At 37.3% G+C, this 19,884-nt stretch overlaps 2 protein-coding genes across 2 annotated transcripts; both read left to right on the plus strand.

Moving 5' to 3' along the window:
* Nucleotides 1-1,088: 1,088 nt before the first annotated feature.
* On the plus strand, nucleotides 1,089-4,434 carry LOC135644271 (uncharacterized; the record flags this gene model as incomplete). The annotated part of the gene is made up of 4 exons (XM_065161740.1): nucleotides 1,089-1,322; nucleotides 1,406-1,528; nucleotides 2,237-2,455; nucleotides 3,973-4,434. Coding segments are annotated over 4 exons (1,038 nt in total), but the record flags the coding sequence as incomplete, so codon positions are not given.
* A 3,998-nt stretch (nucleotides 4,435-8,432) lies between these two features.
* LOC135644272 (uncharacterized) lies at nucleotides 8,433-12,489 on the plus strand. The gene is made up of 5 exons (XM_065161741.1): nucleotides 8,433-8,809; nucleotides 9,145-9,431; nucleotides 9,515-9,637; nucleotides 10,327-10,545; nucleotides 12,064-12,489. Exons 2-5 carry the CDS (start codon nucleotides 9,264-9,266, stop codon nucleotides 12,487-12,489), a joined length of 936 nt encoding a protein of 311 aa, XP_065017813.1. The 5' UTR covers nucleotides 8,433-8,809; nucleotides 9,145-9,263.
* Nucleotides 12,490-19,884: the final 7,395 nt, after the last annotated feature.

The raw sequence follows: 19,884 nt of genomic DNA on the forward strand, positions 1-19,884 counted from the left end.
TATAGCTTGCTGGATATAAACTGGGAGTTGGTTGGATGAGAGGACTTATAATATAAACTAAATCAAGATGGTTTCGTCAGTGAGATTAAAGAGGAAGAATTATGTTATGTTATTATATATGGTGTTAATGATCCATTTCTGCCTAAGCAAATGTATGTGAATCACCTAGATATGCTCTTCTACAAGGCTTTTTCTTACCATATTAGAAAATTTTAAATGATATAATATATTTTTTTATCAAAATATTTTAATAATTATATAATTAATTATATCGAAGTCAGATGACTCGTCACGATATAATATTATACCTCGCATACATCAGGTCATAATTAGATTATGTAGAATTTGTAATATCTCGACTCATCTTAGATATAAAATTAATATAATTTATAAAAATTAAATTTATTTATTTATTAATTTAAATTTTAAATTTTAAATAGTGATTTCAACTTAACAAAATTGACGATCCAATCAACTCAACCGAGATTAAATAGAGTTTATCTTTATTTAGAAATTGATTTTTATGACATGGAAACACAAAAATGACTATAAAAAAATCCAAATAAGGTGATTTTTCTTTTGTTGTTGTTGTTGACATGACGTGTTGTATGAAACAGTCTTTGTGTATGCTTTCCACCCTTCTTTGATACGTATCTGTGCTAGGAAAACCGGAAGGTCGTTGAGTTGTTCTCGCTCACTCACGATGCTCACTTTTACTTGTCCAATTATAAAGCAGGTAATTGAACACGTTGGCCGGAAAGAGTAAGAGAGTTTTGTAATGACACCTCGTCGGCCTAGGATTACTTATCCTCTCCCGAGGCGTATGCTAAATCCCTTCCTCGGTTCATTCGATATTGGTGGGGCTTCGATCGGAGACCGGACTCGGAACGATCAGAGGTCGAATTTTAGGGCTTTTTGACCTTTTCCCCGGACCATGCAATTGAATCTTGAGTGGTTCTACGCGGGATTCATGGGTTTTCGGCGTCTATTTGGGTTTTTGATCCAACCAAATCAGTGAGTCCTTCGGATTGGAGCCCTGCGACGATTGATTCGTTCTGCGAACTAGGGCTTTTCTTGAGCCCTAATTGTTTAAGAGCTCGGAGCTCGTCATTGGGAGATCGATCCATCACTTTCTTATTTGTTCTGCAAGAGGGTTGAAGAAGTACGGACTCCATCTTCGATTTTCGCTGGCGCAGAAGACCTCGAAGCCAGCTCCTCCTCGCCCTCCCCCTCCTGCCTTCGCTTTCGACGGCGACGACGACGAGGATGATATCGAGAGGGAAATCTCACGGCAGGCGTCCAAGAACAAGTCTCTCCGGAAGGTTTTTTAAAATCGTTTCCTTATTCCAGGTATTGATGAGTAAATTAACTTACGGGTTGATTGATTGATGGTGGAATTTGGTAGATCGAGGAGCAACACAAAAAGGCAATGGAAGAGGATCCCTCGGTCTTCGACTACGACGGGGTTTACGACGAGATGAAAGGGAAGATTGCGCGCCCCAAGGTTAAAGATCGAACGGAGAGAAAGGTACTTCACTTTTGCCTACGTTTGGATGAAAACATGATCCTTTTGATTACGCTGATTATCCCATGGAATTACGTTTCGGTCTTATGTGAGACCTCTTTATGCTCTTCTTTTATGGTCATTTCGAATGATCAAATTGAAAGAAGTAATCTTTTAGATAAGACTATGGCGGTGATAATTGGGCTTCAAGAATATTTCTCAGAGGAAGAAAACCAGTAGATATGTACCCAAAGTTGGATACTCTACAAAACGAACTCACCTTATTACTCTTTTTGAAATTGGTTTTCCCTCTTGTGTTCAGGGTGGGGCAGGTGTGACGGTGATTATTAATCGTATCTTCTCCATTCCTTTCTTGAAATAAACATGGGATACCTTTTCCAGTTTTTTTTTCTTTTTCAAGTTAGTCGATCTCTCATACAAAGAGTATTGAATTATATTTTGGTTGAAATTCATATCAATAAAAGGATACAAAGTAAAGCTTTGTGGACTTTGTATGTTTGCTTTGGCACAATAATTAACATTTTAATTTTCAATTGTGCTTTGTTCAAGTATGATGTGAATTCAAAAATCCTAATTCGGTAGTTCTTTTTCGGCGGCATCCTTTTTGTATTAAACCTAAATTGTGGGAGAGGATCGACCTTGTTTTTTGAGTGCTTAACGATTAAGAATGCAAGTTAAAAATTTTATGTCTGTGTTTGATCTTGGTTGCAGTCAAAGTATATAGAAACACTTATGGAGAAAGCAAAACAACGTGAGGGGGAACATGAAATTGTATATGAGAGGAAGCTGCTGAAAGGGAGGAGCAAGGATGATCACCTTTTTGTGGATAAGGAAAAGTTTGTAATCGGTGCCTACAAGAAAAAGATAGCAGAACAAGAAAAATGGTTGGACGAAGAGAGGCTGCGCCAAATTCGTGAAGAAAGAGATGATGTAAGTGGCTCATATCTTTCTTTTTGCTGCTTTGCTTTATTTTTCTTGTTGCATATGTAATGTGATTTATGCAACCTTTTGTGCATAAAAAACATCCACTGTTCAACAAAATGTGGTGTATTCGACAATTGATTTTGTTTTTCTCTGGTGGAAGAATAAAAGCTTAAAATCACTTCATTGTTGTAGAATAAGCTCATCAGCAATTGCCTTTTGTATGTTTATCTGGACTTTTTTGAGAAGCCAAAACTATGAGTTTGTCGGGGTCATGAAACATGGTAATACTTTTATTAGAACTTATCAATTTATTGTTTGAATGTGCTTCCAATTTGGAGTCATGTTGTACATACTTGTGTCATCTTCTTTTGTTAAATTTAAATCCTTTTGGTATTAACATCAGATAGAAATACTTTCGATAACTTTTGTAGATTTATAGTGATGAAAGTTATTAAGTGTATATTTCGCCTTCGGGAGTATTGCATTTGTGAGCATAATTATTGAATTTATCTATTAGCTAATTGATGAATTGTAATATTAGCTATCAAGTATTAGATGCTATTTGGTGTTGGCCACATGGAATGAGACCTTGGTAAAAGTATTGCATCCAAGGTTCACATCTTAGTCATCTATTAATATAAACTTGGTGGTAATTTTGATTTTTTCCATAAAAATTGAATTTATCTTATTTTGGTTTTTGTATTGATTTTAATTTTTCTGTGACCTTATCCTATCATCATCTTTGTCCAATACTCCAACCATATTGTCCCAACCAATTATTGCATTATTATCCCTTCTTGTTTACCAGTCTTGACCTTCATCTCGATTTTTAAAACCTTGATCAGATCAGAATTTGGACAGTTTTGGTTAGGGGTTTGATTCATACCCAGTTTAGTCAGATAGGCTATCAGATCACATCGTGTTAAGATATGTGACACTTGTAGTCTTATAAACTATAATCTTCCAATTATGAAGCACAGTGAGGTGTCTTGAGGGTTTGAGTGGATTTGACAATCTGGCTAACTTATGATCAGCATGGTTCATGTCTTTAACATCAGTTAGGGCAAGACTTAGGAGAGGACAAGACTTATGATGGTTCTCATGTTATTGTGAAACATGGAGCACCATAATTTTTTTACGCTTAGCCAGTAAGATTGATCCTTCTGGTGACAATACGCATGTTTAATGTTCCGAAACTTAATGTGAATTTTCTTTTATGTTATCAACCATAGTGCAAGAAGATCCATTATGAGTGAAAGCTTCTAGTTATTGTATGTCGAATCCAATTCAAATGGCTGCTTTCAGCAATGATGCAATTCAAATTTGACTAGTATTTGAGTGATAAGTTGTTTTATGATGCAATTAAATGGGACTAGCAATTTCATTATTTCTCAGGAGTGATCACACTTCTCTTGGATGCTTTTACTTCTTTAGTTGGTTATCATGGTCATTAAATTTCATTATGAAGCTGCATTTTCTTTTCTTTAATCAGTTAATGTAATCGACATGACTGCTTCACGTAGGTAACCAAGAAGAGTGACTTGAGCGATTTTTACTTTGGGCTCGGTGAGAATGTAGCTTTTGGTGCTCAGTCAGAAGATACCACAAAACGGAAGGAAAAAAAGCCACCCAGAGGCACTTCAGCGGTACCTGAACATGGCCCTACTGAGAAGAATGGACAGACCGATTATACTCGGGATACAGAGAAAGATGATACCCAAGCCAAGACTTCTAGTAATACACAGAACAACTCTGAGCAAGCTTTAGAGTTAACAACATCAGGTGTTACTGTAAAAGATTACGATGATGGTGATAAATTGGCAGCTGTGGATCAATCAACTGAACGTTACACGAGAGGTGATGACGCATTGGCTTCAGCAAGAGAGCGTTTTTCTAACTCGAAAGAGAGCAAGACAGCAGTTGGAAAGCAATTGTTTCGTCTCTATTTAACACTTATATCTAGAGTTAAAATTGGTATTCTCTGATGTCATATATAGTAACCTCATCGTTTATTTAGATTTTGAGGAACTCAAGAAGTGCACCTCTTGGTAAGTTTGCTGTAAGCATTTCTCCAAAATAAGCAAAAGAAGCATCAAACGTTTCATGTTAGACGCGTATTTATACACATAAAAGTTGTTTGAAGTGACAAGTGGTCAGTCTATATATGATTATGAACAGAGAAGGATGTAGCCGAGGCTGGTGAAGTCGAAGTTGCTATTATCAAAATTGCACCAAGATAAAAGTGATGTAAACGCAAAAGTTGCAATAACATAGACCTCATTTGTAGCTTCTTCAGTTATTTGTATCAGTCTGAGCAGCAGTAAGATGAACATAGAAATTCAATTCTGTGAAGAATTCTATCTGGAGAAGTATTGCTTGTCTGGGGAAGTGGCAGAATTTTTTTTTTGTCACTGCAGATTGTTGTCCAATAATAAATAATAGAATTTAGGCCTTCTCCGATGGCAAATAGAGAACAAAATCACTTCTAAACAAACAACAAATTTTTGCAGGGAAATGATGAGCCACAGCTTCAACAATTTGAGAAATAAAAGAGAGAGAGGATTCTATTATTAGAGAATAAACAAACAAAAGCTTTAACTTTAGTTGGAGCCAAAAACAAAAGCTAAAGATGGAGGGGAAGAAATTATAATGTCACCTCAAAATGATTTCAGATGTTGTGGGGAGAAGCAACCGGAAAGATATCTCGTTCACATTCCAGCTTCATCCTTGGGGGTGTCATTAGAACCAGAGAGAGCGTGCAATAATATATAGTCAGACTACAGGAAGGTTGTCATAATCCTATAGCGAAAATGCCATTAAGATTCCTCCAAAATCTAATCTTCCAACCACCTTTGGTCTCCCCCCACTCATCATTCACCACCGATAAAATCTTGGTTCCAGACAAATCTCAAAAAGACTATAGACCGGAGAGGAGAAAAGACGGTCAATATTCTAGATTATGACTTCTACGAATGATACGTCCGATAAGATACAAGGATACGTCCGATATGATACAAGGATCCATTTGGCATCGTTTTAAATGGTCTATTTACCGAATCAGATCCGATTAGGATATTGGTCCATCTGGATCCATTAACAACTCTTATCGGGTTTAAGACCGAATTTGATCCGCGTCACAGAGGCTTTAACAATAACGGGTGTATTTCTTTAAGATTCGTGTCATTGTGGGATGCTTCATCCTTTTAATCGTTGTATGCTATTAAAATCCTAAAAAGAGCCGCTTGTGTAATTTTCTTTTTGTCTCGTCAATCTTCCCTTCTCTTCTATTAAAATAATCAAATACCGATATGTTAGATCTGATTGCCACCTAATGAATGATACGTCTGATACGATACAAGGATTCATTTGGCATCGTTTTAGATGGCCTATTTATCGGATCAGGTCCGATTAGGATATTGGTCCATCTGGATCCATTAACAACTCTTATCGGGTTTAAGACCGAATCCGATCCGCGTGACAGAGGCTTTAACAATAACGGGTGTATTTCTTTAAGATTCGTGTCAGTGTGGGATGCTTCATCCTTTTAAATGTTGTATGCTATCAAAATCCTAAAAAGAGCTGCTTGTGTAATTTTTTTTTTGTCTCGTCAATCTTCCCTTCTCTTCTATTAAAATAATCAAATACCAATATGTCAGATCCGATTGGCACCTAATAAATGATACGTCTGATACGATACAAGGATCCATTTGGCATCGTTTTATATTGTCTATTTACCGGATTAGGTCCGATTAGGATATTGGTCCATCTGGATCCATTAACAACTCTTATTGGGTTTAAGACCGAATTCGATCCTCTTGACAGAGGCTTTAACAATAACGGGTGTATTTTTTTAAGATTCGTGTCAGTGTGGGATGCTTCGTCCTTTTAATCGTTGTATGCTATCAAAATTCTAAAGAGAGCCGCTTGTGTAATTTTTTCTTTGTCTCGTCAATCTTCCCTTCTCTTCTATTAAAATAACCAAATATCAATATGCCAGATCCGATTGCCACCTAATTAATGATACGTCCGATACGATATAAGGATCCATTTGGCATCGTTTTAGATGGTCTATTTACCGGATTAGGTCCGATTATGATATTGGTCCATTTGGATCTATTAAGAACTATTATCGGGTTTAAGATCGAATCCGATCCGCGTGACAGAGGCTTTAACAATAATGAGTGTATTTCTTTTGATCATTCGAAATGACCATGAAAGAAGGGCATAAAGGGGTCTTGTTGAATCTCGTATTTTGATGATGAAACTACTTGATATATGTTTATGATTTAATCTGCGTTTTGAGTGACGCGGGATGCCTCGATCGGGATGAGACAATTAAAGCAGGAAAATCATGTTGTGCTGGAGGAACATGTCAGAAGATTGGACGTCGGGCCCGTGGATCGGTCGACGTATCGACAGAAGGCTTCGGGCCGTGGACTCGGGCATCGGACCAAGAAGAGTGGGTATTGTGCCAAAGATATCGGAGTTGCGAAGTCAACTGGCCGATTGGGCAATAGGCCGCAGGAAAGGACGATGCGCCGAAGAATCAGACGAAGCGTCGAGGGACCAATGACATGCCGGACAACTTGGTTAATTGCTTAGGATTAATTGTCTCGATCGAAGCTTTTATTTACATGTGCAGGATTAACTGCGATGAAAGTAAGACATGCAGCAGGAGTTGCGCCGGAGTCAAGACAATGATCACGTTGGGAGTTCGAGAGTTCGACGGAAGTTCAGACAGTCGTCGGAGGTTCTGTGGGAACAAATTCGAGAAGTCCATAAGCTTGCCAAAGAAGCTCGTCGGAACTCGCCAAGTGGATCGTCGCAAGTCCAGGAGTTTGCTGGAAGTCCGTAGGAGCATCACCGAGGGTTCATCGGATGATCGACAGAAGTTCGCCGGAAGCTCGCTAGAAGAAGCGATTGACGCACCGGAGCAAGCTGCAGAAATTATCTTAGGAATTATCGTAGTTAGCACAATGATTAAGTTGGAAATGGGAGGTGATCCCATTAACTTAATCTTGGGGCAATTGGGCCCCTAAAAAACCTAAATTGGGCCGAATGGATCAACCCATTCGGACCCTGATTGCTGTGGGAGGTGCAACCGCCCAAGCCAGGAGGTGGCACCGCTTGGCCTAAGTCTCCCAGCGAGACTAGGCGGTGCAACCGCCCCAGCCAGGAGGTGGCACCGCCTGGGCTCAGTCTCCAAGCGAGACTGGGCGGTGCAACCTCCCCTGACAGGAGGTGGCACCGCATGAGCTCAGTCTTCGAGCTCTGCCAGGCGGTGCAACCGCCTCAATCAGGAGGTGCAACCGTCTGAGCTCGGTCATCGAGCTCTGGCATAGTGGTGCAACCGCCCCTGACAGAGGTGGCACCGCCTAGAGGCTCAGTCTTCGAGCTCTACCAGGCGGTGCAACAGCCCTAGTCAGTTGTTGCAACCGCCTGATCCCGGAATTCCGGGAATTGACAGTTTTGAGCTCCTAATTAAAACAAACTTGAATCGATTTATACTAAGATCCACACTTCACCCGATTTCTAATTCTAATATAGAAGGATTTGCTCTATCACTTAGCTCTCACCTGCGGCGGTATTGTGTAGACCAACTACCCTCCACTAATCTAGCTTGATTCGGCCAACTCATCGCTAGACTTAACTTCAACTCCAAAAACCTTAAAAAAAGAAAATCTTAATTATCTTCTTCGCTTTATGTTATATAATCCTTTTAATATTCAAAAATGATATTTTCTAGAAAAGACTCATAAAATCTAGAAAAACCTGGTACAAAAATATATTAACACAAGCACAATCCTGTATGGTCCATCAGAGATCTAATGCCTATCTACATCGGTGATAATTAATTAAGTGTCAAGCAATGATCATTTATCAATAATATATTCTATTATGTTTGCTGTCTTCCAATAAAATATACAATGTCAAGTTATATATGATTCATGTGTATATAAATATAAATATATATTTGGTAAAGGCTTTAAACAGGTCAATATGGCTGGCGTTGATGCAATTAATTCTTGTGGAGTCTGAGAGTACACAGCTCCGCCTGTGTAGGATATCTGAGCAGAAACGATTACAGACTAGGAGGATCCGTCCAAAGGTTTCGAGACTCGCAGCGATTGAGAAGATAGGGAGGACCTGAGCGAAATCAAACCCAGAGGGCCTCGATAAATTGACGTCGTCTCGCGATCTGAGATCTCCGCCGCACATATCCTCGATCCCTCCGCCGTCACTCCTTTCGCGTCCTCTTCCTTACACCCATCCATATCAAGAGCCCCTCCGAGCCCTAATCCCCCTACTGATCTGATATTGGGCTTTTCTTCTCCGCTTTTTGCTGCTGCTGCCTACGAGGTGCGCACTTCTGTTACGGTCGCTTTGCTACCTTCTCGATAAAATTTGTTTCAAGAAGAGAACACCGATCCGATCACATGAACCATTGTGGTTTTGATGTGGCCTTTTTTTCTCCCACGATCATGTGTGCTTGGTGGTGGTCTAGATGGATTTCGGATTGATGTCTTTTCTCTTCTCTCCGAAAAGGATGACAGAAAGTGTTATTCCCTGTGAAAGGGAATGGCGAGATTTTGTACGGAAAGAACTTCCAGAAGTTCATATATGTTGCTTTGTGGATTTCTTTTTTCTTTCGTGTTTTGATGATTTTAGTCCGTGAATTTATAATGTTTGTATAGGATGTTTCTGTTTATGAATATGTGCAGAATACAATCCTCATAAAGGAGCTCGGAGCTGGTCATTGGGACCTCGAATAGGAGTGAGGAAGGGGAGGAAGAAGAGCCGGTGAGCGCGAGGGATGAAGAATTACGGACTCCGGCTTCGATTTCCGCTGGTGCAGAAGACCTCGAAGCCGGCTCCTCCTCGCCCTTCCCTTCCTGCCTTCGCTTTCGGCGGCGGCGACGACGAGGATGACATCGAGAGGGAAATCTCACGGCAGGCGTCCAAGAACAAGTCTCTCCGGAAGGTTTTTTAAAATGGTTTCCTTATTCCTGGTATTGATGAGTAAATTAACTTACGGGTTGATTGATTGATGGTGGAATTTGGTAGATCGAGGAGCAGCACAAAAAGGCAATGGAAGAGGATCCCTCGGTCTTCGACTACGACGGGGTTTACGACGAGATGAAAGGGAAGATTGCGCGCCCCAAGGTTCAGAATCGAACGGAGAGAAAGGTACTTCACTTTTGCCTACGTTTGGATGAAAACATGATCCTTTTAATTACGCTGATGATCGCATGGAATTGCGTTTCAGTCTTATGTGAGACCTCTTTATTCCCTTCTTTCATGGTCATTTCGAATGATCAAATTGAAAGAAGTGATTTTTTAGATGAGACTATGACGATGATAATTGGGCTCCAAGAATATTTCTTAGATATGTACCCAAAGACGGATACTCTACAAAACGAACTCACCTTATTACTCTTTTTGAAATTGGTTTTCCCTCGTGTTCAGGGTGGGGCAGGTGTGACGGTGATTATTTATCGTATCTTCTCCATTCCTTTCTTGAAATAAACATGGGATACCTTTTCCAGTTTTTTTTTCTTTTTCAAGTTAGTCGATCTCTCGTACAAAGAGTATTGAATTATATTTTGGTTGAAATTCAGATCAATAATAGGATACAAAGTAAAGCTTTGTGGACTTTGTATGTTTGCTTTGGCACAATAATTAGCATTTTAATTTTCAATTGTGCTTTGTTCAAGTATGATGTGAATTCAAAAATCCTAATTCGGCAGTTCTTTTTCGGCGGCATCCTTTTTGTGTTAAACCTAAATTGTGGGAGAGGATCGACCTTATTTTTTGAGTGCTTAACGATTAAGAATGCAAGTTAAAAATTTTATGTCTGTGTTTGATCTTGGTTGCAGTCAAAGTATATAGAAACACTTATGGAGAAAGCAAAACAACGTGAGCGGGAACATGGAATTGTATATGAGAGGAAGCTGCTGAAAGAGAGGAGCAAGGATGATCACCTTTTTGCAGATAAGGAAAAGTTTGTAACCGGTGCCTACAAGAAAAAGCTAGCAGAACAAGCTAAATGGTTGGACGAAGAGAGGCTGCGCCAAATTCGTGAAGAAAGAGATGATGTAAGTGGCTCATATCTTTCTTTTTGCTGCTTTGCTTTATTTTTCTTGTTGCATATGTAATGTGATTTATGCAACCTTTTGTGCATAAAAAACATCCACTGTTCAACAAAATGTGGTGTATTCGACAATTGATTTTGTTTTTCTTTGGTGGAAGAATAAAAGCTTAAAATCACTTCATTGTTGTAGAATCAGCTCATCAGCAATTGCCTTTTGTATGTTTATCTGGACTTTTTTAAGAAGTCAAAACCATGAGTTTGTCGGGGTCATGAAACATGGTAATACTTTTATTAGAACTTATCAATTTATTGTTTGAATGTGCTTCCAATTTGGAGTCATGTTGTACATACTTGTGTCATCTTCTTTTGTTAAATTTAAATCCTTTTGGTATTAACATCAGATAGAAATACTTTCGATAACTTTTGTAGATTTATAGTGATGAAAGTTATTAAGTGTATATTTCGCCTTCGGGAGTATTGCATTTGTGAGCATAATTATTGAATTTATCTATTAGCTAATTTATGAATTGTAATATTAGCTATCAAGTATTAGATGCTATTTGGTGTTGGCCACATGGAATGAGACCTTGGTAAAATTATTGTATCCAAGGTTCACATCTTAGTCATCTATTAATATAAGCTTGGTGGTAATTTTGATTTTTTCCATAAAAATTGAATTTATCTGATTTTGGTTTTTGTATTGATTTTAATTTTTCTGTGACCTTATCCTATCATCATCTTTGTCCAATACTCCAACCATATTGTCCCAACCAATTGTTGCATTATTATCCCCTTCTTGTTTACCAGTCTTGACCTTCATCTCGATTTTTAAAACCTTGATCAGATCAGAATTTGGACAGTTTTGGTTAGGGGTTTGATTCATACCCAGTTTAGTCAGATAGGCTATCAGATCATATCGTGTTAAGATATGTGACACTTGTAGTCTTATAAACTATAATCTTCCAATTATGAAGCACAGTGAGGTGTCTTGAGGGTTTGAGTGGATTTGACAACCTGGCTAACTTATGATCAGCATGGTTCATGTCTTTAACATCAGTTAGGGCAAGACTTAGGAGAGGACAAGACTTATGATGGTTCTCATGTTATTGTGAAACATGGAGCACCATAATTTTTTTACGCTTAGCCAGTAAGATTGGTCCTTCTGGTGACAATACGCATGTTTAATGTTCCGAAACTTAATGTGAATTTTCTTTTATGTTATCAACCATAGTGCAAGAAGATCCATTATGAGTGAAGGCTTCTAGTTATTGTATGTCGAATCCAATTCAAATGGCTGCTTTCAGCAATGATGCAATTTAAATTTGACTAGTATTTGAGTGATAAGTTGTTTTATGTTGCAATTAAGTGGGACTAGGAATTTCATTATTTCTCAGGAGTGATCACACTTCTCTTCGATGCTTTTACTTTTTTAGTTGGTTATCTTGGTCATTAAATTTCATTATGCAGCACCCATTTCTTTTCTTTAATCAGTTAATGTAACCGACATGACTGCTTCATGTAGGTAACCAAGAAGAGTGACTTGAGCGATTTTTACTTTGGGCTCGGTGAGAATGTAGCTTTTGGTGCTCAATCAGAAGATGCCACAAAACGGAAGGAACAAAAGCCACCCGGAGGCACTTCAGCGGTACCTGAACATGGCCCTACTGAGAAGAATGCACAGACAGATTATACTCGGGATATAGAGAAAGTTGATACTCAAGCCAAGACTTCTAGTCATACACAGAACAACTCTGAGCAAGCTGCAGAGTTAACAACATCATATGTAACTGTAAAAGGTTACGATGATGGTGATAAATTGGCAGCTGTGGATCAATCAACTGAACGTTACACGAGAGGTGATGACGCATTGGCTTCAGCAAGAGAGCGTTTTCTAACTCGAAAGAGAGCAAGACAGCAGTTGGAAAGCAGTTGTTTCGTCTCTATTTAGCACTTATATCTGGAGTTAAAATTGGTATTCTCTGATGCCATTTATAGTAACCTCATCGGTTATTTAGTTTTTGAGGAACTCAAGAAGTGCACCTCTTGGTAAGTTTGCTGTAAGCATTTCTCCAAAATAAGCAAAAGAAGCATCAAACGTTTCATGTTAGACGCTTATTTATACACATAAAAGTTGTTTGAAGTGACAGTGGTCAGTCTATATATGATTATGAACAGCTACAGTCTAGCCATTTCTGACTACCTGGGAGCTGATATGTCATGAAGCCCATCAGTACAAGCAGACCTTAATAACCTTCAAGTTGGAATTGATCTTCATGGTGCTGAGGTATATGCATGGCTTGTTAACAGAAATCCTGTTCTTCAGATTAAATTCTTCTTCTGCTAGTTAATCTCTTGAAGATAATCTTTCTGTTCTTTCATATAATCCTGTTACAAATATAAATCTGCTATTTTTTTTCTTTTTTGTCTGTTTTTAGGGGTTTCCTGGTGTTGATGATTCAATATATGGATCTCTTGGAGATATAGGTTTGTATTATTTGCTGCAGTTTTTGTTGTTTTCTTTACAAATTATCATTTTTCAGGAGTTAACTTTGATTAGTGCTAGTAATTCACTTCTATTTTTGTTTTCCCCCCACAAAATTAGTCTTTTCTTAGCAGTTAGCTTTTTATTTTTGCAATCATTTGAATTTTGAAAGTTCTTTAACATATTAAAATTCAAGTTATTACTACTGTTGGATGTTCATGAGATTTTTCTTTTCATGAAATAGAAGGCAAAGCCATTTAAATTTAGTAGATAAGATTAGAGCTAAAATTTTGGTACAACACAAAAGATAGGGAAAAAACTTGGAATGAGTAGTAGTCCCCTACTCTGTCTTCCTTCATCTCAGTTCCAGTGCTTAGTGGGACTTGGGGCTAGATTCCACTTTCAAATCCAAATATGAAAGTGCCAGGTGGTGAAATTGTATCTTGAGCCTTGCCTAATCCATCTAGCAATCCTGGTTGACCTTGGAACACCTCAAATGCCTGCCATGCATATTAATCTTCCCACCATCCGAGTGAAAGTAAGCCTTGTCACATGCATCTTGTAGTGACACACAGCAGCACGAAGCTGTCCAAATGGCCAATCATGTAGGATATTCATGATTGGAGCTGAAACCCACCTTGGCTTAGCCAGTTACATAGTGGATGCGGGCAGTTCAACTGGAGAGTCTTGCTAAGGTTGAGTTCAAGTTCAGTTTCCTTCGCAATAGTCCTTTAGTACATGTACATAAACAACCTATATGTTAACTAAATACATGCAAGACTAACACGAGTGCAACTAAGTGCTGTCAAATTCTGGTTCACTATCTGTGTACAGTGTGTATTAGTAGGAATCAATTGTGAGGTTGGGTCATGGCATTACAGTGAGGTTGCTCTTTTCACAACCAGGTGACCAAGTTTCATGAACATAGCAGCTTGAGGGGTCCCTAGACCCAACCTCAGTATAGAGTCTCGTATACTAGGCATTTTTCAAAATTCTTGTCATTTGAAAACCTATGTCAAATTTTGTAAAGATAAGCCATGCCAAAAACATGTCCAAGTATGTTCACCTCATAACACTAGGTATGCCAGATCATCTGAATTGGGTTAGGCTGAATTTGCATATTGGCACAAATATTTCCAAGCTCAATTCGTAATGGTTTCGAAATACTTGTTACGGTAATAAGCTGGTGAAAATGGAGTGTATTTACTGTTGTACTTAATTTTTTATTCTCTCTTTTTGTTTGAGGATTCATCTGATGTGTGGTTGTATTCATTGTAAATTGCTTTACATGAATGATTAAGTTTGGATATTGAAGCATATTAGATAGTTTTCCAAGTTTGTTTTAAGTGTTTGCTACACAACATTTTGTTTTATAATTTTAACAATATTTTTCACTTGTAGGATTCATGGAGGTCTGGGACCATCCAACACAAGATTATGAGAAGTTCTTTTGAACCTTTAACTGTGTTGTGGCAATTGAAGTAAGGCTGCTTATTACTTATCCTCCAGCCAGTATCTGGATTTCAAACATCTAGGATTTTAGACAATAAATAGCACATTGATATATCAACTATCAGTTGCTGTGTCCAGTATCTAAACCACATGTCACAAAGTTGTGTTCTGCTTTTGTTGTCTGCTGCTTTAAATTCCTGCCATTAACTTTGTCCTTACCTTGTGAGAATGGTTGTTTTGTACCTTGTTCAGTAACTTCTGTTTGCCTGTTTGAGGAGAGGCTTCCATCTAATTCCATAGTCTATTGTTTGATGATGAAGGTTAACATTGATTAACTTAATTGTGCTCTATGTAGCTAATATTGCTGAAGTATCATTATCAGTTAATGTTTTATCTCATTATATTTCCAGATGTTCTCTTTCCCACTAATCTTATGTTTAGTGCTAGATTGGCTTGCAGTTGGTAGATCCTTGTAACACATCTAAGTTCGATTTCTAGTATATTTTATCAAGATAAATTAGAAATTCTAGAGGTTGCCTCTTGGCTTTCCAGGGAAAGGAAGTGAGAATGAGAACACGTAAGTATGAAACTTTTGTAAAGAAGTGGACTACTAGTGTTCAAAGAATTGGCATGTGAAATCATATAATGAAGAGTGAATGAAACTTTTTATTGCTGTTAGAAAGGTCCATGAAATTTGAACCAAGTCTTTTACTGGATTGAATGCTCAAGGATATAAAAATTTGTGTTGCATTAGGTTGGTCAAATTGGACAATGTGTAATAAAAACATCAGATTTGTGATAAAAATAATTAAAATATTAAAGGAACCTAAATTTGGGGAAAAATTAAAATTAAAAATAAAAAAATACTTAAAGCTTGTTATTTTCCTCAACTTTTGAAACTACAACAGAAAGTTAAAGAAAAACTACTCAATTTTCTAGATAAAATCCCCTAAATGTTCAATTTATGAATTTTGAATTTCACCAAAATTTCTAACTTTCTATTTTCATCTTTGATTACTTGTGAAAAGAAACTCTAATAGTCTAGCTCTGGCTAATCATGTATCATATATGAAAACATCAGACAAAGATCATCAGGAGCTACTTATTGTCATATATAAAATTTATGCCTAAAGATTACTAAAATGTAGTTTTTTTATGACATTACTGAAATCTAGCCTTCTGAAGATGATTATATTTTTCTAAATCTGCTTTCATTGTGTACCATGACATATACAAAAATCCTTGATGTTGACATGGTGATCGGTAGTACATGCATGTTTTTTTATTGTGTTCTTAACCCTGTTTTATTTGCTTTTTTCTCTTTAAAAAAAGAATAACTGAGTTCCTCCTCCATTTTTGGCAACCATATGGAGAGGTGAATCTCTTATAAATAATGTCACCGTCCACGTTCATTGAAGAAGCCATCTATCAATTAACATCTGAAGTGTCAATGAGTTGTTCCCATATTGTGCTAAACTTCTCGAGCTGATTGGACCAATTCAGGATAAAATCAATGATCCTGTAATCAATTTTCTGAACTAGTGTAAGGGTTCACCAGAGGTTTTATTTTGTGCCAACTAAATTGCCCAGATCCATAAAGGATTGGGACCAACTTAAGGACACATACATGGTAACAAAGCAACAGGATGATAGCAGAAGAAAGGGTAAGAGAACGTTATTCGGACAGAGTAGAAGAATTTGATGTGGTAGACATTTCTTTTTTGGTATGATGGATAATTATGGCTAAGGTTTGGTAAATTGTCGAAGAGGATTGATTAATTGAAGCCGACACCGATAAGATTCATGAGCTGGCAACAAGAACATTTATATTCCATGAAGAGCTGTCGGTTGCTAAACACATGGTTCGGCTGAAGGAAGAGGTCTAGGATCACACATTTGACCATTGTTCTTAGTTGCGTACCACGTTGCTTTAGAAATTGAAGCAGAACTTGGATGTTTCACAAGATCAACTGTTATATGTTTCTACAATGGAAAATCAGACATGGTGCATAATTAATCTGAAAAGCAAATAGTTCTTGCAGAGGACATTCCTACATCTATTGAGCGTGGATGTTGCCTAGGCAATCTACTTAGAAAGGATTGATAGTATTTGAAGGCAAAGATAGAGAAGCTTGGCTTACCAGGCTGTTTGCTCTTAGCATTACTCAATAGCCAAAGGTGAAATAGTTTTCTTTGGGAAATAGACTTGGATTGGATGTGGGTTCATAGTTTTTATGAACTCAATGGTAGTGGTTGATTTAATCAATTCAAGGGTAGTGATTTAGAACAACCTACAGGGTGGTAGGCTTAAGAATTTGAGAAGAGAGTTGATGGAAGGTAAAAAAAGGGGGAGGATTCAATTTAACATACTTAATTCACAAAAATTTCAGTCGAAACAATGAAAGAACAAGTAATGTAAATTCTAACACATACCAGTTATGAGGAGGAAGAAGATACTTTATCACCCTTCTTGACCAGCTTTATTTTGATTTGAGCTTGGTTCAAGAGACCTATTGATAGTTTTTCATTTGGAACCAAACTCTTACAAAATGCAACCTGCAGGCTTTTTTGGGTGCCTACTATAGGCTGATTAGTGATTTTTCTCCCTTTCTTTTCAGAATTCTAATTAACAAAAGTGTCTGAATTGCATGTAATTTTGTTTTAAGGAGTATCCGTTCCTTAGATAAAATATAAATTTAAAATGCAAAAAAATAATGTTGGGTTTTCTTAGCATGTTCTTTATGTTCATCTATTTCCTAATTTTTCTATTTTTCCTTCTTATTTGTCACAAGACCCTGCATTTGTTTTCTTTTTATAATTTTAATGTGACTTAATACAACAAAATTACTCAACCCATCTTTCTCTCCTCCCTGCCCCTACTTTTATCTGCTGGTGAGCAATTCAGCAGTTGGATCTGTTGTATTTCATCACAGCAGCGAGACAAATTACCTCATCTGAAAGCCTGCTGTTGTCAGACTTCTTGTCATGATGGCCATTGTGCCATCAAGCATTCTTCTTCAAAGCCATCAAAAGACAATTACATTGTATAGCAGGTATGACATGAGAAAAGGTGAGATTAGATGAATCAGGACTTGAAACTTGATTTTTGATAATAGTTGTCTGTAAAGCTTATGTATAAACATGATTGTTATGCTTTAATTGTTGTTGCTTTGGTTGGAATTTTCACCTGAAATTAGTGGAGGTTAATCATGAAACTGCTTCCCCCCATTAACAAACTTCATATCATAAAATAACTTGCGATGCTGCCAATAGTGGCAAGCGATCTGTGAACATAGAATAAGCTATCTTGTTTTGTAATTTTTGGAAATTGAAGAAAAAGTGGACTTGTTTCTTTACAATATTGTTCTTAGTGTCATCTCTGTATTATATTTGGTCTTTAGTTGCAAAATAATCTAGAGGATCATCTTCACTGCAAGTATGTCATGTACATTAGCGAGAATATAGGTGTAATCTATGTTTTGCTGTAAACGGGAGCATCTGAATTCATAATAACCGTAGACTTTCTTGCTTGCTAGAATGGTTAAAATATGACTTGTTTATTCTCATTTTGAGCAAAATAAAGGTTCCGTGTCAAGAATATAATTGTCATCTTTTGCATATTCATAGGTTTTGTTGGTCAATTCTTGAAGGAATCTTCCATTAGAGATATTGTGAGCTATTGGTAGTTAGTTCTTGACATTTTAAAATTTTTTTATCAGGACCGTTTGCAGTAAAAGAGTTTGATATAATAAAGTGAAACTGCTTCCAAGTTATTGAGGTCTACTAAAGTTTTGGCTTTTGGAAGTTCAGATGCTAATTGTTTCTTGTAGGAGTTATGTGATATTATTGCACTCCTCTAAGTAATATTTCATGCACTTAAACCATGGTACTGTTTCTCGGGATACCTCAGAACAAACTTGAGCACCTCCGGATGATACATTGTGAACTAAAACATCGATCTTGATAAATTTAAATGCTTCAATTTTTTCTTGTACAATACTTACCATCTCAACTGGTTCTATTGCTTTGTCATTGACCTAACGTAACCCCTGCAACTCGTAAGTGTATTTCCTTTATTCCACTTTAGTTTCTATTAACCATTACACTTTCATTGATTTATTTCATTTCTGTCATGCTTGTCTTGTTTGATAAGACTTGTCTTTACTCTTATACATTTACCAAATATATCATTAAACAGCAGCATTCTTAATGACAAAAACATCAGAAGCAAATTTTCAATTAAGAATCCAAAAGCTTCTTATGTTGGTAATGTGGATAGGGAGAGGGGATGGGTGAAAGGAGGGGATTGAACAACTGGCATTAGTTAAATTTAGGACAGTAATGGCCTGTTGGTTGATAAGTAAAAAATCAATTCTTATTCTTGGACTTTGCTTCTGGAAAGATTTTAATGTTTCACTTCTTGATGGGTTTGACATTGGAGTTTGGCTTGGTGTGGATGTGTCATAGTATAACATAATGTGCTTCATTTTCTGCCAGTGCTACTTGCTGTTTAAAAAAGCATCACAATGATGTTGGGTAAACATTTCCTCGGAGATGTCATTTTACATGGAAAATACATCCAAGATCCACAATATCTTTCTTATGAAAGTGAAGCATGAACCGGGAAATAGCAATTCAGCTTATAATTTAAGTTTGATGATCTTGGGATTTTATTTTTGAGCAAAGGTGCAGCTTAGCTTGGTTTGTAACTCTTTGCTATCACTCCTCTTTTATGCTTTTGCAGCTATCCTTTGGTGCCAGTTTGTTGGGTTTCTTTTGGGATTTCATGGTTGGTCTAATACTGGTGAAGAAAATTTCTTTTGGATTGGTGTTGATGGTTGAGTGCCCGATCATCTTCTTTCGGATATGGTTGGTATTTGTCCATTTAGGTATCCTGATGCTTTGACTCATCCCCATTTTACCTTCTAGGAAGCCACTACAGCTTATGTTTCACATTGTGGACCAATTCTTGCTCAACTTGGCCATCGGAAACATGCATAGGTCTTGTGTAATCTTGATTGTGTTTCCTCATCATCTGTTCTTGGACGTAATTTGACCAATTATAGCCTATTGTTAATTCATCACTTGGGCCGGGCCATCTATAAGTGTTTTTTTTGTCTGTTAAAGCAAATTTTGGTGTGTAATGTGTAGTAGGGGAGGACGTGTGTCCAACTTTCAATTAGGTCGTAAGCCTCAGTAGGGAGTCTTGAGTTCAATCGGATTGGATTTTCTATAATTGTATTGAGCATGTCTCCCCAATTCTCAGGGGATTCTGAAGATTCAGAATATTCAACTATTAGGTATAGGTTGTGAGAGATTAGATGATGCATCATATAATGATTTATCGAAACAATTAAGTTAATCTTTGATTCATAAGATCGATCGATCGATCGATCGAAACGTCCGAAT

This window comes from Musa acuminata, chromosome BXJ3-8, assembly GCF_036884655.1.
Source record: "Musa acuminata AAA Group cultivar baxijiao chromosome BXJ3-8, Cavendish_Baxijiao_AAA, whole genome shotgun sequence".
Taxonomy (NCBI): domain Eukaryota; kingdom Viridiplantae; phylum Streptophyta; class Magnoliopsida; order Zingiberales; family Musaceae; genus Musa; species Musa acuminata.